The 13,762-nt window shown below is 54.7% G+C and overlaps 6 protein-coding genes across 6 annotated transcripts; 3 read left to right on the forward strand and 3 right to left on the reverse strand.

Annotated features, from left to right (window-relative positions):
- Positions 1-108: 108 nt before the first annotated feature.
- Positions 109-2,987, reverse strand: DICSQDRAFT_146132 (Metallo-dependent phosphatase; the record flags this gene model as incomplete). Its single annotated transcript, XM_007364448.1, has 10 exons — positions 109-632; positions 698-1,110; positions 1,175-1,440; positions 1,496-1,653; positions 1,720-2,081; positions 2,149-2,292; positions 2,358-2,476; positions 2,529-2,569; positions 2,629-2,649; positions 2,714-2,987. The coding sequence occupies 10 exons, from the start codon at positions 2,985-2,987 to the stop codon at positions 109-111; spliced, it is 2,322 nt and encodes a 773-aa protein (XP_007364510.1).
- A 176-nt stretch (positions 2,988-3,163) lies between these two features.
- Positions 3,164-4,258, forward strand: DICSQDRAFT_103764 (ribosomal protein L15). The gene is made up of 5 exons (XM_007364449.1): positions 3,164-3,341; positions 3,392-3,555; positions 3,617-3,776; positions 3,831-4,017; positions 4,068-4,258. Exons 1-5 carry the CDS (start codon positions 3,255-3,257, stop codon positions 4,205-4,207), a joined length of 738 nt encoding a protein of 245 aa, XP_007364511.1. The 5' UTR covers positions 3,164-3,254; the 3' UTR covers positions 4,208-4,258.
- Positions 4,259-4,721: 463 nt separating this feature from the next.
- Positions 4,722-7,062, forward strand: DICSQDRAFT_58074 (D-lactate dehydrogenase cytochrome oxidoreductase; the record flags this gene model as incomplete). Its single annotated transcript, XM_007364450.1, has 13 exons — positions 4,722-5,246; positions 5,295-5,355; positions 5,411-5,502; positions 5,559-5,579; positions 5,642-5,678; positions 5,733-5,782; positions 5,841-5,964; positions 6,025-6,144; positions 6,196-6,222; positions 6,279-6,543; positions 6,599-6,696; positions 6,745-6,852; positions 6,911-7,062. 13 exons carry the CDS (start codon positions 4,722-4,724, stop codon positions 7,060-7,062), a joined length of 1,680 nt encoding a protein of 559 aa, XP_007364512.1.
- Positions 7,063-7,161: 99 nt separating this feature from the next.
- DICSQDRAFT_57768 (nucleolus protein) lies at positions 7,162-8,244 on the reverse strand (the record flags this gene model as incomplete). The annotated part of the gene is made up of 4 exons (XM_007364451.1): positions 7,162-7,401; positions 7,466-7,524; positions 7,581-7,786; positions 7,847-8,244. 4 exons carry the CDS (start codon positions 8,242-8,244, stop codon positions 7,162-7,164), a joined length of 903 nt encoding a protein of 300 aa, XP_007364513.1.
- A 774-nt stretch (positions 8,245-9,018) lies between these two features.
- Positions 9,019-11,251, forward strand: DICSQDRAFT_57869 (cytochrome P450; the record flags this gene model as incomplete). The annotated part of the gene is made up of 11 exons (XM_007364452.1): positions 9,019-9,223; positions 9,283-9,391; positions 9,451-9,477; positions 9,531-9,719; positions 9,780-9,928; positions 9,997-10,112; positions 10,165-10,285; positions 10,348-10,551; positions 10,605-10,686; positions 10,824-11,099; positions 11,164-11,251. The coding sequence occupies 11 exons, from the start codon at positions 9,019-9,021 to the stop codon at positions 11,249-11,251; spliced, it is 1,566 nt and encodes a 521-aa protein (XP_007364514.1).
- A 46-nt stretch (positions 11,252-11,297) lies between these two features.
- On the reverse strand, positions 11,298-13,724 carry DICSQDRAFT_160869 (uncharacterized protein). Its single transcript, XM_007364453.1, has 4 exons — positions 13,597-13,724; positions 13,045-13,548; positions 12,586-12,990; positions 11,298-12,524 (listed from the first exon to the last, which is right to left on the reverse strand). Exons 1-4 carry the CDS (start codon positions 13,642-13,644, stop codon positions 11,325-11,327), a joined length of 2,157 nt encoding a protein of 718 aa, XP_007364515.1. The 5' UTR covers positions 13,645-13,724; the 3' UTR covers positions 11,298-11,324.
- Positions 13,725-13,762: the final 38 nt, after the last annotated feature.

Genomic DNA, 13,762 nt, shown 5'->3' on the forward strand with positions numbered 1-13,762 from the left:
GATATTGTGACAGCATTGTACAATACACATGTTAATCTATCAGTCTCCAATCATGATAATCTCGGTCTCGCTATGGATACTACACTTCAGTCGTCCGTTCTCGATGCTTCACTTCCTTCCTTCATCCTTCAGTCTACCGTCCACGATAGGATGAATGGTTGCCAGGTCCTCCCCCGAGCCAGTCAGCTCTGCATTCTCCTCCCCTCCCTTGCCTTGTTTCTTCTCAGTGTCCTGGCTCTCTTCCTTCGTTCGATCCTTGTCAAACTTCCCCTTCCTCATCGTCTCGCCATCGAAGCAGTCGACTTCACTCATGTGTTCGCGCCCCGAGATGCGCATATGGTCGCGGTAGTGTCCACGCGACCATCGCAGAGCGATGCCCGCGGCGCGTCTCCACAAGTCGCCAATAGCCCGCCCAGGGCTCAATGAGCGAGGAGAAGACGCATCCTTGAGCGTACCTACCGGGCTCTTGGCACGCGTCCCCGAGAGCCTGTCCTTGGACTTGGAACGAGAGCGGCGCGAAGCGTGCGATTGGCGGGCTCTCTCGCGAGAGATGACCGCAGGGGTCTCTGGGTCGAGGAGTTGCAATGAGTGCATGCTGGCCATGCGTGAGAGGCGGTTCACGAAGCGGCAGCCTGTTACAGGGCAGCAAGAAAATAGCCTGAGCATATGGACCATGACTGGAACAGTAGGCGCGTACCCAGCAAGTATTTGCGGACAATGGCGCTCATGAGTTGCCCGCTCTCGTCGTCTACGAGATAATTCTTTCCCTTGAGAGGTATGAAGCCGTCATGGCCTTGCGCCATATATTCTCGTGTGACGATCTTGTACATCTTACCGCCCTTCGTGCGCTGGATCGGCTCCCCGTCAACGAGGGTCACTGTCGACTGTGTTGCCGTGTTCTGCAATAGGCTCGTCATAGAAGACGATGCAGACCCTCGCCGTTCCGAAGATACGTAACCACTGTGCGCGGGCGACGTGGGAGTGGTGGCACCAGAATTGCTCGTGCTACCACTGGGTTGCTCCTGGAGAAGCCAGACGCCTAGCACGCGTTGGCCCGGGGGACGACGGGAGTCCCAAGACACACGGAAGCCAGAGATCACCGGGAAGCGTCTGCAAACCCAAAGACGGAGTGAGCACAATACCGGTAGTGTTGAGGAGACACACTGGTGCATACCCTTCTTGCGCCGGCCACGTCTCGAGCGATGCTTCGAGCGCAGCCCAGATGGTCTCGCCATCCAGTTCAAGGACGACGATCGGATCCTCAAACGGCAAGATCTCGAGAATATTTCCCAGGGTTATGGGACCCGGGCCATATACTGAGTCTCCTCGCAGGGTACCAGCGCAAATGAAAACACCGTCGGACCCTCCGCCGGTCTGAAGACAAAGCGCATCATCGTATGCATGACGGAGGACATCGGCAAACCAGTTCGCTGCAGCGGTCTAGTGATAGTGGTCAGAATGCGTGTGTCATTCATGCTCGAGGACAGCTTCTTACTTCTTGCACGCGAATCAGCGAAGAGCGGAGGTCCAATTCCACCGCGCTCTTGCAGACGGGTGTTTTGAGTGCAGAGGAGACAGACGAAAGGAGATCCTTGAGCAGTTCTGCCACACGCTCATTCTTCCTGCAGTCTGGCCTCGTTTCATGATGCTTTCCTGTGATGCAGCTCAGTTTCCTCTAAATGGACCCCACCGAACCAACTGCTCTTGTCGAAATTGTACCTTTGACAACCTTGATAACCTTCCTCCGCACGCTCCCTTCAGGGGTATCTGCAAGTTCCAGGGTTAGTTCACTTAAGTCCCTGAAGTCCGTTCCGCTCTTGACGACGAGGACGTCGCCATGATCCTGCTCTCCGCCAAGGACCTCCTGGTTCACGTCGTAATTTTCCCAAGACGTTACGCCCTTGGATATGTAGTACAGATGGTCATGACCTCCGAAGATGATATCGGCGCCATGTAGGTTATGGATAGGGTTCGTCTCTTGTGCGGACGGTGACAGAGCGTTAATCGCCTTGGCAAGCGCGACGTCCTGGTAGCAAGCCACTTTGTCAAAGAGAAATTGAGTCCGTTCTAAGCGGGCCGACCTACGTTTGGCACTCTGGAAGCGGTGTGTCAATTATATGGCTGCACCTTTCAAGAGGCATCACTCACCTGGCATGAGTCAGTGCAATGACGACTTCACACTTGTGCTCGCCTTCTGGGTCCCGCAAACGCTTGGAAAGGTCGATAGCGACCTCCGCCATGTCCTTGTACTTGAAGTTGGATGGCCAAGTGGAGACGGTGGCTATCCATTCCCTGGACAATATTGAATTATCTCTGATCCGTTCTACACAGACTGAAGCAGAAGGGCTCCGGCTTACTTCTCCACGAGCCCAATGATGCCAATACGGATACCGGCTCGCTCGAACACGTAGAACTCGAGCAAGCCTTCCGGGACACGAGAAGTCTCAGTGTCGATGATGTTGCTCAGGAGCCATGGCTGTTTCTAAACGTCAACGTTTCACGCTATGGTCACACGAGCAAGGACTGACAAAGTTTGTGTCTTTGATCAGCTTGGATAGATGAGGGTACCCTAAAGTGGAATACAGGTGTCTTGCACAGCGTAGTGCAGTTGACGAGGGACATTCTTACCGAAGTCGAAGTCGTGGTTTCCTTAGATACCGAGTGTATCTGAGACTATGATACGGAATGCGGTGTGTGGACGGGAAGGGCTCACCTGTAAGGGAGATATCTGGAGCGATTGCATTCATGATGGGAACCATATGACTTCCTCTAGTGACAGAGCTCTCCACCGATGGGCTGAAAACGTCGCCCGAGAATAATACCAGTCCGTCACGCTTTCCATCTTCCCTTAGAGGCCACTGATCTCGAACATCGTCAAGCAAGGCAGCCCATTGGGTTACATCGATCGTCTCCGGGGATTTGGGATGCAGCTTGAACGGTTGCACGCGGTAGACATCATTGAAATGAGCAATGCTGAGCGTTGTCATCTTCACACTTCTGGAGTTGCGTCAAGGCGTGGTCCAAGCCAGCAACGGAGGGGATCAGGAGGAGAGAGATATATTCGGCGACAACCCGGGGCAAGGCCCTTCCCGACATGCGCGTCTATGTAAGCATCCTTTATGGCTCGGGCGCCGCTTCGCACCAAAATAGGCAACACGCTCTTCATCGACCACCTCGACGCGCTGTCTCTTAGAGCCAGCGGACGGCCTCCCTCCTACTAGCTCTTCCTCTTGTCCGGGATTGGTAGGAAAGACATGTCTGGCGTGGCGTCACGCTTCAAAGCGACCTCTAGTCGTGTTCACCTGTTCAACTTGTCTCCCGCGCCCGGCTCGCAGTCAACGGTATGACTGGCTTCTGCTTCCGGAGTGCCCGACTAACTTCGTCGATACAGCAAAAACGACTTGGTCGTGGTCGTAGTTCGGGTCTTGGTAAGACATCCGGCCGTGGTCACAAGGGTCAGAAGGCTCGTGCGGGGAATGGGAAGCCGAAGGCTGGCTTTGAGGGTGGTCAGACAACTATTGTGAAGCGTTTCCCCAAGACGGGTTTCGTGAATCAGTGCGTTCTACTTTGCCCTCTACTTTCTCCCAACTCTTTGACAGCGTGTCGTGCTGTGCAGGAACCAGAAGACCTATGCGCCGGTGAACCTGGATCGCATACAACATTGGATTGACACGGGCCGCCTGACTTCGTCTCCGGACAAGCCTATCACTGCGCGAGAATTGTTGCTGAGTGGGTGCATTCATCAGGTGCACGATGGCATCAAATTGTTGGGCAATGTGGGTCTAATCTCGTCGTGCATCTCGTACAATTCTGACCCGGTCTCTCTGCAGGGTGCCCAGCACCTGAAGTCTGCCATCCACATCACCCCTGCACGCGCTTCGCAAAGTGCCATTCGTGCAGTCGAGAAGACCGGCGGGAGCGTGTTCTGCAAGTACTACAATGAGCTTGCACTCCGCGACTCTGTCAAGGGCAACACGGAGCATATCCAGGCCGCCCCTACGCGCAAGAACGACATTCGTATGTCTAAATTTGGTTCTCGTCTGCCTGCCTGCTGACTCGCACTCCAGTATGGTACACCTCTTGGCGAAATCGGGGATACCTGTCACCCACCGCACTGAACAAGATGCCAGTGGTGGAAGAGCGCTGGCGGTCGCTCTCGAAGCAGCTCCTTGCCTTCAAGTCTCAGGATTACGACAAGGCGAAGTAGATGTCTATCATAATAGTAATTCAGTGACGTCTCTGTCACCGTGCGATTGACGATATCATGTCCAACACGGAGTGCTTCGGAAGTCAACGGCGCCTGTCTGGCGTCGATCTGTGTCTCTTGGCAATCTGAGCATGCACTCGCTGCTCCCTCGTCGTTCCGTCAAGAGCGCACAATCTGCATCATCATCTCCCCCAACCAAATCGCCTTGAAAGAGTTCAACCAATCTCCATATATTTGGCCTGTTCGCTGTCACGAGAGACCCGTTCTTACACTACTTGTGCGTTACGCAAAGGTCACATATGTTGCGTCATCAAAGGCAACATGAGGGTTCTCAAGCGAGTCATGCATTCCTCCCTCCCCTTTTCGTGCGCACCATCACACGAAGCGACAGCGATACAGGGAAATGGAGAGAACTCTGCGCTACTCGTATCATGGCTCTGCACTGCGGTCGAGGCAGGTGATGCGTCCCAGGTTGATCATCATGACTACCCGCCAGACAATGGCGCGTCAGCCTATGCGTTTCTGCCTCGACACCCGCCGTCATGCATCGACTGGTACCCCCGCTACTCGGCATCTTTCTCCTGGAGAGTCTCTGGCTGTGAATCTGCCGCGCGTTGCGGTTGGTCTTGGGCTCGCTCTCGCTGGCTCCATCGTATACTATCGCTTCTCCGGTCCGACAGTACAACTGGAGAGCGCCGAGCCAGCAGGCAAGGTCAAGCACAAGGTCGTGACTGATAATGTCCTACCGGGGTCACTGGAACATGGAACGCCGAAATATGCATCTCATGAGGAACTGCAGCAGGCCATCAAGGAGCTCCAGGATGCTCTGCACGACCCTGAGGCGACGAATGTAGACCCCAAGGTCCTCAAAACCTATGGCTCTTCGGAGAACTCGTATCACCCTGCCTCTCCACACTCTGTCATTGTCCGTCCAGAGAGCACAGACGACGTTGTCTCCATCGTGAACATTGCGCGGAAGTACAGGGTACCCATCGTCCCGTATAGCGGGGCGACCAGCCTCGAAGGCCACACCTCAGGAGTGCGTGCGTTCATTCTGCAGGTGTGATTACCGGGCTGAATGAAGCAGTATCCTTCTGGTAGCATCTGCCTGGACATGTCTGACATGAACAAGATACTGGAGATCCATGGTGGATGTTTCGCATGCATATGCTTTCCCGCTGACCAGCTAATGCATTTCCACAGAGGCCGACAGCGACCTTGTCTGTCAATCCGGCGTCCGATGGGAAGACATCAACTCCACACTCAAAGAGAAGGGTATCCCCTTGTTCTTTCCCGTGAGCATTGTTGTTACGACCTTTGACTTCGCTCGAGTAACCTCGCCGACGCATAGCTCGACCCTGGCCCTGGCGCTGTGAGTCCTACGATGTGTGAACCCCTGTCTGCCTGTCATCTTAGCACTCATCATCTATGCAGACAATTGGTGGTATGATCGGCACTGGTTGCTCTGGTAGTAAGTTGTATCGGTAGCTGCTGGGAACTTCGAGATGGGCTGAACGTGTGCTAGCTAATGCCGTGCGCTATGGCACTGCTAGGGGAGAGTGGTTCCTCAATGTCGTGGGTGTCAAAGCATAACATTCTAAGCACTCACGCAGGCTCTGATGGTGCCTGGCAGACTGTCGTCTTGCCCAACGGCAAGGTCATCAAGACCCGTCGGCGTGCACGGAAGTCCTCCGCAGGTATCGACATGACGAAACTGTTCATTGGCGCGGAAGGTACTTTGGGCATCGTCACGGAGGGTGAGGAACCACGTTCAAGCCAGAAGCTCCTGTTTCCTCATCTGGGCCTGACTGCTTTAGCGACGCTGCGGCTTGCGCCAGTAATACCGACGAAGGTCGCTATGGCCCAGTTCCCAACGGTCGAGAATGCTGTCAGCGCAGTGCAGGAAATCTTGAACACGCCCTCTGGCCCACACATACGTATGTGGATTGTTTGGCCGTCTGACCTCTCGGCGGCTGATCTTTGACCAGAATGCGTCGAACTCATGGACAATAGAAGTGCGCTCCATCTGTCCGTATCGTAATGAGCGGCACTTGGCTGATATGGTTCACAGTGATGGCGGCGACTAACGATGCCGGACTTGTATCGAAGCCATACCCTGTCCGTGACACGCTGTTCTTCAAGATTCAGGGGGACCCCGCGGCCATTGAAAGCACCGCGGAGACAGTCCAGCGAATCGTGGCCCAGCATGGCGCCTCCGCCTTCGAGTTCGCCAGCACCGACGAGGAGGCTGAGGAGCTTTGGGACAATCGGAAATATGCTCTCACTAGTACCATCCAGAGCGAAGAGGGCGCGAGGGTCTGGACCACGGACGTCTGGTGAGCTCCCCGAACAAGTTCGTCAGAGTCACACTGAACGGCGGACTGTGCATAGCGTCCCTGTTTCGCGTCTTCCGGAGCTTGTATATGAAACGAAGAAGGATCTTTTAGCTTCGAAGCTGAGAGCCACAATCGTCGGTCATGTCGGAGATGGTGAGTGGCATATGCAGTACTCTCGATAAATTGGGGCTCAACCTGAAGCAGGCAACTTTCATGCACTGATTAAGTTCAAGGATGACAACGAGCTGGAGGCCGTCAGTGACGCTGTACACCGTATGGTGCACCGAGCCATTGCTTTTGACGGAACATGTCAGTAGCTTTGCCTAGCACCGCAATACCTTTCATTGTTTGCTGAGCTGGTCCGCAGGCACTGGCGAGCACGGGGTTGGGGTAGGGAAGAAAGAGTACCTTGTGGATGAGTTGGGGGCCGACACCGTGGAGCTAATGAACACGATAAAGCGTGCTATCGATCCTCTGAACATCATGAACCCTGGCAAGGTGAGGGCCACTGAAAAATAGGTGCAGCTACTGATGTCTAACGTTGTGTACCTGTAGTTGTATCCAGACCCCCCAGATCTAGGACAAGAGTAACGGCACCAGAAGTCGTACACATCGGTATCACAGCAATATCACAAAGTTATTCCTGTCCCCTGTCCGAAACACGGTCTTCTTCTCGTACAGCGCATGCTTTTGGTATGTCGCTGAGGTGGACAGCCTGGATCGACGGAAGAGCCAGTACGCCATCTTGCCACCGTCCTTCCACCGTGATAGAAGCTTCTCGAAACCGATAGCGTACATAAGGCCTTCATAGTGCTCAGCCGTTGTATATCTGGAATTCATGATACAAGGGAGCGGAAGCTATTGGATCCACATTCCCCGTGAGTAGACAGGTAAATCTATGGCGGATAGCATCCGAACATACCGCTACAAATAGCAAACCGCTCGGGCGCAGCATGTTGTGCGCTAGCTTCAGCATCCGACCTTGACGTAGATTCTATTTCAGCTTCAATGGAAGGCTCCAAAGCGAGTGTCTTCACCTCGGTTCTTAGCGTCGGGAACGAAGTTGAGAACCAAGCTCATACTGATCGCGTCCCACTTTTCCCGGTGTTCCTCGCTATCCATGAGCAAAAAGTCCTGCTCTTGGATGTTCGGGTGCTGTGAATGGAGGTCTATGGGAGTCACCTCGATCCACGTTTGACAAGAAGAGTAGTTGTCTGGCTTCAGGGCGCCAACTTCGAGAAGGCTGCATAAGGGCGTTTCAATTCGGCGCCATTGAACCCAGAAGCACGCACAGCTGACTGACCGGAGCTTGACACCCTTTCGCTTTACTTCCTCTGGAGTTTCGAGTTCTCGGAGCCACCCGATGAAGATTTTCTCGCTCCCACCGCCTCTATCTTTGCTTTGACCGATGGTCGACATACGCTGGTAGGCAGCGAGCCCGCCGAGCTCCTCGATCCCGCGCTCGACCTCGGCCAGTTCAGCCCTCGCCGCCGTCATGGGGCCCTTGCCCTTCTTTGTATCCCCATCCCGTAGGAGGTGCTGGAGCTGCGTCTGGCGTTTGATAAGGACGTGGAAACGGCGGATGATCGTTCTCGTCGCTCCCGGGCGGTGGGAGGCAGAGCCAGAAGGCAGGGAAGAACGGTCAAAAGGCCCCGCAGATGTCACTGGTGCCTTGCGTTTGTTCTTGCGTGATTTTGGCATTGATACAGATTACATGGGGAGGATTTCATGGAAGAGGGAGGAGGAGAGGAAGATGGGTCGTGCTGGTAGAAGTAAGTACATCAAAGAGAATGAGTGCAACTCACGGCGCCTCCAGGTTTGCATGGAGCGCCCGTAGGCGGGTTTTCGGGCCGGACGTGCTACCTTTGGAAGCATTTACTTATCCGGGACGACTTCGGTTCAACCCATCTCCGTTTGTGCGACGACGCTCGCAGGTGCGATTCATCATGCTTCAGCAGTACGGCTCACAGCTGATTGATTCAATGTGGAAACCGCCCCACCAACGTTGCTCTCATGGCTGAGCCAGAACGACATGTTCTATTCCTTCACCTAGGCCGCCCTGACTATGGTAGTTGATGGGCTATCTTGGGTCTCTCACCAGCGACAGTATAAGCCCCCACGACATGTTCTATGCGATCGATGTGCCTCAATCGACTCCATTTTGGTAACATGCTGCCTGAAGTTGCCAAGGGCCACCCAAGCTCCAGGCATTTGGTGGCTTCGTGGCGTGGGCGTGGTTAATGACACTCGCAACATCGTGTGCTCGTGGAAGTCGATGCGCTCCGGTATCTAGGGGCTGACGAGTATGTCCACAGGAAAGCCCGACAATTTAATATGTCAGGGTCGACGTGGAATTTTACGCGAGACGTGCACAGGTCACTTCCTCGCGCTTGTCATGACGTTACACAACTAGCGTCTTGCCGACATTTAAAGCGACCCGATGAAGGGGGCTATCGCAATTTGGATTGTCTTCCCATGGCTCGCTTGAGTCCCCAGGATATTCTTGCTACGTCCTTCTGTGTGCTGGTGAGCGCATGGTTCTTCCTCCGTCGTCGAAGGGCGGGACGGTACCTCCATCCGCCAGGGCCGAGGCCTCTACCCCTCCTAGGGAACTTGCTGGATGTGCCTGACCCTTCCGGCTTTCCTTGGAAGACGTATATCGAATGGGGCCAACAACATAGTATGTCATGGAAGTAACCCTGCTCATAAGTCATAACAATCATCATTAAACATTAACAGGGTCCGACTTGGTCCGTATGTCAGTGTTGGGCACAAACATCGTCGTCATTAACACCTTGGAAATGGTGAACGAGCTACTTGACAAGCGGTCAAGCATCTACTCCGATAGGTTTAGTACTCCTTCTGGAAACAATGCAACAAGTTTACTGACTTTATATGATGCTGTAGGCCTAGAATGATTATGCTTAACGAGCTGTAAGTACGCGAGAGGTTTACATATTGATCTACCGGTTGATGGTGTGTATCAGCTGTGGATTTGGATGGGGTACAGCGTTTATCCCATATGGTGACCGGTGGAGAGACCATAGAAGGATCGTTCACCAAGAGTTTCGCTCAGGACCTGTGAAGCGCTTCCGGCCAAATGAGCAGAAGAGCGCGACCCGTTTTTTGGTGAATCTGCATAGGCATCCGGAGAAGCTCATGGATAACCTCCGCCAGTAAGTTTCCCTTTGTGGCTCTTCCCAAACGAGGAGAATGTCCTGACCAGGTAACTGTAGCTTATCCGCAGCTACGATTATGTCGATAGCTTACGATATCGATGTCGCATCCCTCGACGATCCTTACATCCACACTGCAGAGGCGGCAGGTGACTCTATCTCAGAGACTACCATCGCCGGAGCCTTTCTCGTGGACATCATTCCATTCCGTGCGTCACATAGACTAATCAAAGCCTCTGTGGTGATCGTGATAACTAATGCGTCCCTTGAATGACAGTAAGATATGTGCCGGAATGGTTTCCGGGTGCGGGTTTCCAAAAGAAAGCGAAGCACTGGCGTGTTGCGGTCGAGAGATTGCGCGACGCCCCTTATGACAATGCTTTGAAGCGCTTCGTAGGTTTAAGCGTCCTTTCCTACATGCGAAACAGTGGCTAAGTGTAACCAGACGGCTGGTAATCTGGGCGACTGTACTGCCAAGTTTGTCATCGAATCGTTCGGCAAGAATGCGAAGGACCCTATGTACGCCGATCACATTATGCGCTCCGTACTTGGCTCTATCTACGTTGGTAAGTCCATCTGTGGAGAATACAGTCGTGAGAGCAGGCCTGACCGCCACTCATTGCTTCAGGTGGTGCGGACACTACCGTCTCTGTTCTCGGATCGTTCTTCCTGGCTATGACCCTCCACCCGAAGATACAAGAGAAGGCGCGCTCCCAGCTAGACCGGGTCATTGGTCCCCACTGTCTACCAGGCTTCTCAGATCAACCTTCTTTGCCTTACATCGAAGCCATTCTTAGAGAAAGCCTCCGCTGGAACCCGGTCGTACCTCTGGGTATGAGGTTGCGCCGCATATCGTACGCGTCGAGCTCACCAACCCCTGTCTAGATGCCCCCCACATGTCCACTCAAGACGACATGTATAATGGGTATTTCATCCCCAAGGGAACCCTTGTCATCGCCAACAGCTGGTACGTCGGACACATATCCTCACAACTCGAAGCATTACCTGACACACACCTACGGCCTCCCTTTGTGCTCCCTGCTCGACTCGCCTTTTCATATACCCGACCCTTACGTTGCGCGACGGATTGCGGTTCGCCTGCAGGGCCATCCTTCACGACGAGAAAGCATACGGAACCGATGCGTCCGACTTCAACCCGGATCGTTTCTTGCGGCCCGACGGCACTCTGGACCTGGACGTGCGTGATCCCTCGGTCGCGGCGTTCGGCTTCGGGAGGCGCATCTGTCCCGGGCAGTACATGGCGCTAGACTCGATGTGGTTCACTATAGCGAACGTCCTCGCGCTTTTCGAGATCAAGAAGGCGGTGGACGAAGATGGACAGGAGGTCACACCCGACGTGGAGTACAATCGTGGGTTCTTGTGGTACGTACCTGATTAACAGCTTCTCTCGTTTGCTTGTGGCCCAGAGGTAACGTTTGCTTAGTCACCCGAAGCCCTTCCCTTGTGTCATCAAGCCGCGTTCAGCGGAGCACGAAGCGATCTTGCATGAGTTGGCGCACCAGGAGGCGTGAATATGACGCACATATGCGCTAAAATACACAGTATACATTTGTCCAGCGCCCACGTGCACCAGGAAGACAAATGTCATGACGTGACCCACACCTCAGCAACGACCTCCCACTCCTTGAGTATCCGAGGCTCAATGGGCAAAACAGCCCCATCAGCATGATCGTCCTCCTCCGCAAGCCGGTCTTCGACGACTAGGACGCGGAGCCCGCCTATGGTCAAGAATCCGCTCTTGCGAGGGACATACGTCAGCTCGAACTCTTGCGACGCGGTGACTCTCAGCCTTTCGGGTGCGGCGAGAGGCTCATTCTCGCTTTCGCTCTCCACAGAGCTGTCAGAGACGTCGCGCGTATGACCGGAAGTACGTGGCTGCGCCGCTGCGGGCAGAAGGGAGGGTACGGGCAGACGAAGGGCGGGGAGGAAGAGGGTAGAGGTGCCGAGGAATGAGACGCCGTCCGAACGAGATGCCTTCGGGTCTGCTGCGCCTGAGGCCAGCCGGAGCTCGGGTGAGGGTAGGTCGTATACGCGGCCGACGGTATGTGTGTTAGGTCCCGGGGTGTCGCCGCCGTCGGACTCAAGCTCACCCGCGTGCAATTGCCGTGGCGAGGCGACAAGGAGCCTCTGGGAAAGAGTATCTGGGAAGTCTGCACGGAAAGGCGTAGCGTACGGCGACGGCGTGGAGAAGCCAGACGATGGCACGCGCGGCGTCCAGCTGCCCTGCTGGTTCGAAGGACCTGGTGTCGTTGCGACTGCTGAAGCAACAGCCGCAGCGACACTAATCTCCTTCGCAGCTTGTGTGTGTTGTACGACGAGGGACAGAACGCGCTGCCTTCGTGATTCGTTCGGTCGCGGAAAAGGTGCGGGGGCTTGCACAGTTACTTTGAAAGCGACGTCGAAGGGCTTGTCGATGGCCAATGAGTCCCTAGGTATTGACGTCACGACTAGATCGACCTCGACGTCCTCTGGCAGACGCGGGGGAGGCGCAACGGACGTCGGTGGGCCTGGAGATTGAGTCTGGTTGCGCGCCGGAGGCCCTACGCTTGGTGGGCGACCCCGGAAGGGAGAGCCTGGCCTGTAAGGGGCGGGAGCTGGTTGGTTGGCAGGAGGGCTCATAGCACGCTGTGGAGGAAGAGGTGATTGTGCCCGCGAAGGAGAGCCGCCGATTGTGTTGCTACGCTGTAGGTGGAGAGGTATAGCAGAGGGCGGTTGTTTGAGTCCAGGGGGCGGTGTCTGAGGATTGGATGGAGGTTGAATAAGGGGTATGCGACGCGACAATGTCTACAGAGGGAACCACGATTATATGTGCATTCTTCAATTGACAGATATATTGGTCACGCACAGATGTCAGCAGTCGGCCTGGCTCGCCAAATGAGGATCGCCATGAGATATCTAATCTGCCAAGTGCAAGGATAGCACCTGGAGCGTGCGTGATCGGAAAGGGGGGCAGATTTATGGGCTGTAGGATATAGATGTACTGGCGGACATCCTGAGGCTGCATAAGGGCCGTCGAACCGGTGAACAAGGACTCCTTTGATCCAGCAGCGGCATCCTCAAGGTAATTCGCATCTTGGGCCTGCCAGCCGTCCACGCAATCAAATTGCATGCGCTCGAGCCACATAGCATCCTGAGTAAGGTTCTGTATATGCACCTCCAATAGCACCTTTTCCCGCTCCTCACTTGATAGAAGGGCCGTGGGTGAGCGAGGGAGATGGACTTTGGTTTTGACGGAGAGAGGATTGGTAACCTACGGACATGAGCGCACTCAGCGCCTGCACTCACATAGACGTGGGTTACTCACAGCGAACTTGTAGAACTTACGGAATGACTCTACACTCGGGTCTTGTAAGTCTGCCGATTGTCCGGGAGGTGGCCGTACTCCAGGGGGCATACGGTATGAGACCGTGCAGCCCAGAACATGCTGTCCAAGCTCCTTTATCTCATGGCTGACAATCTTCTCCAAGCTCTGGCCTACACCTAATCGCTGTTCCGGCCCTCCAAACTCAGCGAGCAATGTCTTGGTGGAAGCAGTCTGCATCTCAACGTGAACGATGACGCCTTCCACATCCACATTGGCCTCATTGTTGACGGAGAGGCAGCTTGAGAAGGTCTCGCCCAGTTGTATCGCGCCGAAGGATGAAGGCAGTGTGAGGAGCTCGGTGATATGGGTAAGATCGCGGAGGGTCTTGGGATGGCCAGGTAAGGGGGTCTTTCCTTGGAGGGACGTGATCGACGCGGTGGAATGTGCAGATAGAGACGGGGAGCTCGAGTAAAAAGGTTCCCATGCGCTTCCGAGTGACGGCCGCTATGCAAGTTTGAGCGGGGACACATTGCTCGACTGCAGCGGACTTACCGAGACCCGCATCACTTTCAGCGATAGAAGCTGACCACCGCCGTCCATGATTGATTCCGAACTCGTCGCCTAATTGTGCAATGAGATCCAAACGAGCAGCTTCGCAGTTGAGACAGAAGAGCAGGCAAACCTAGCCTCTGCCAGGAGGGACCTCGACGCGCCTGGA

This window comes from Dichomitus squalens (assembly GCF_000275845.1).
Source record: "Dichomitus squalens LYAD-421 SS1 unplaced genomic scaffold DICSQscaffold_9, whole genome shotgun sequence".
NCBI lineage: Eukaryota > Fungi > Basidiomycota > Agaricomycetes > Polyporales > Polyporaceae > Dichomitus > Dichomitus squalens.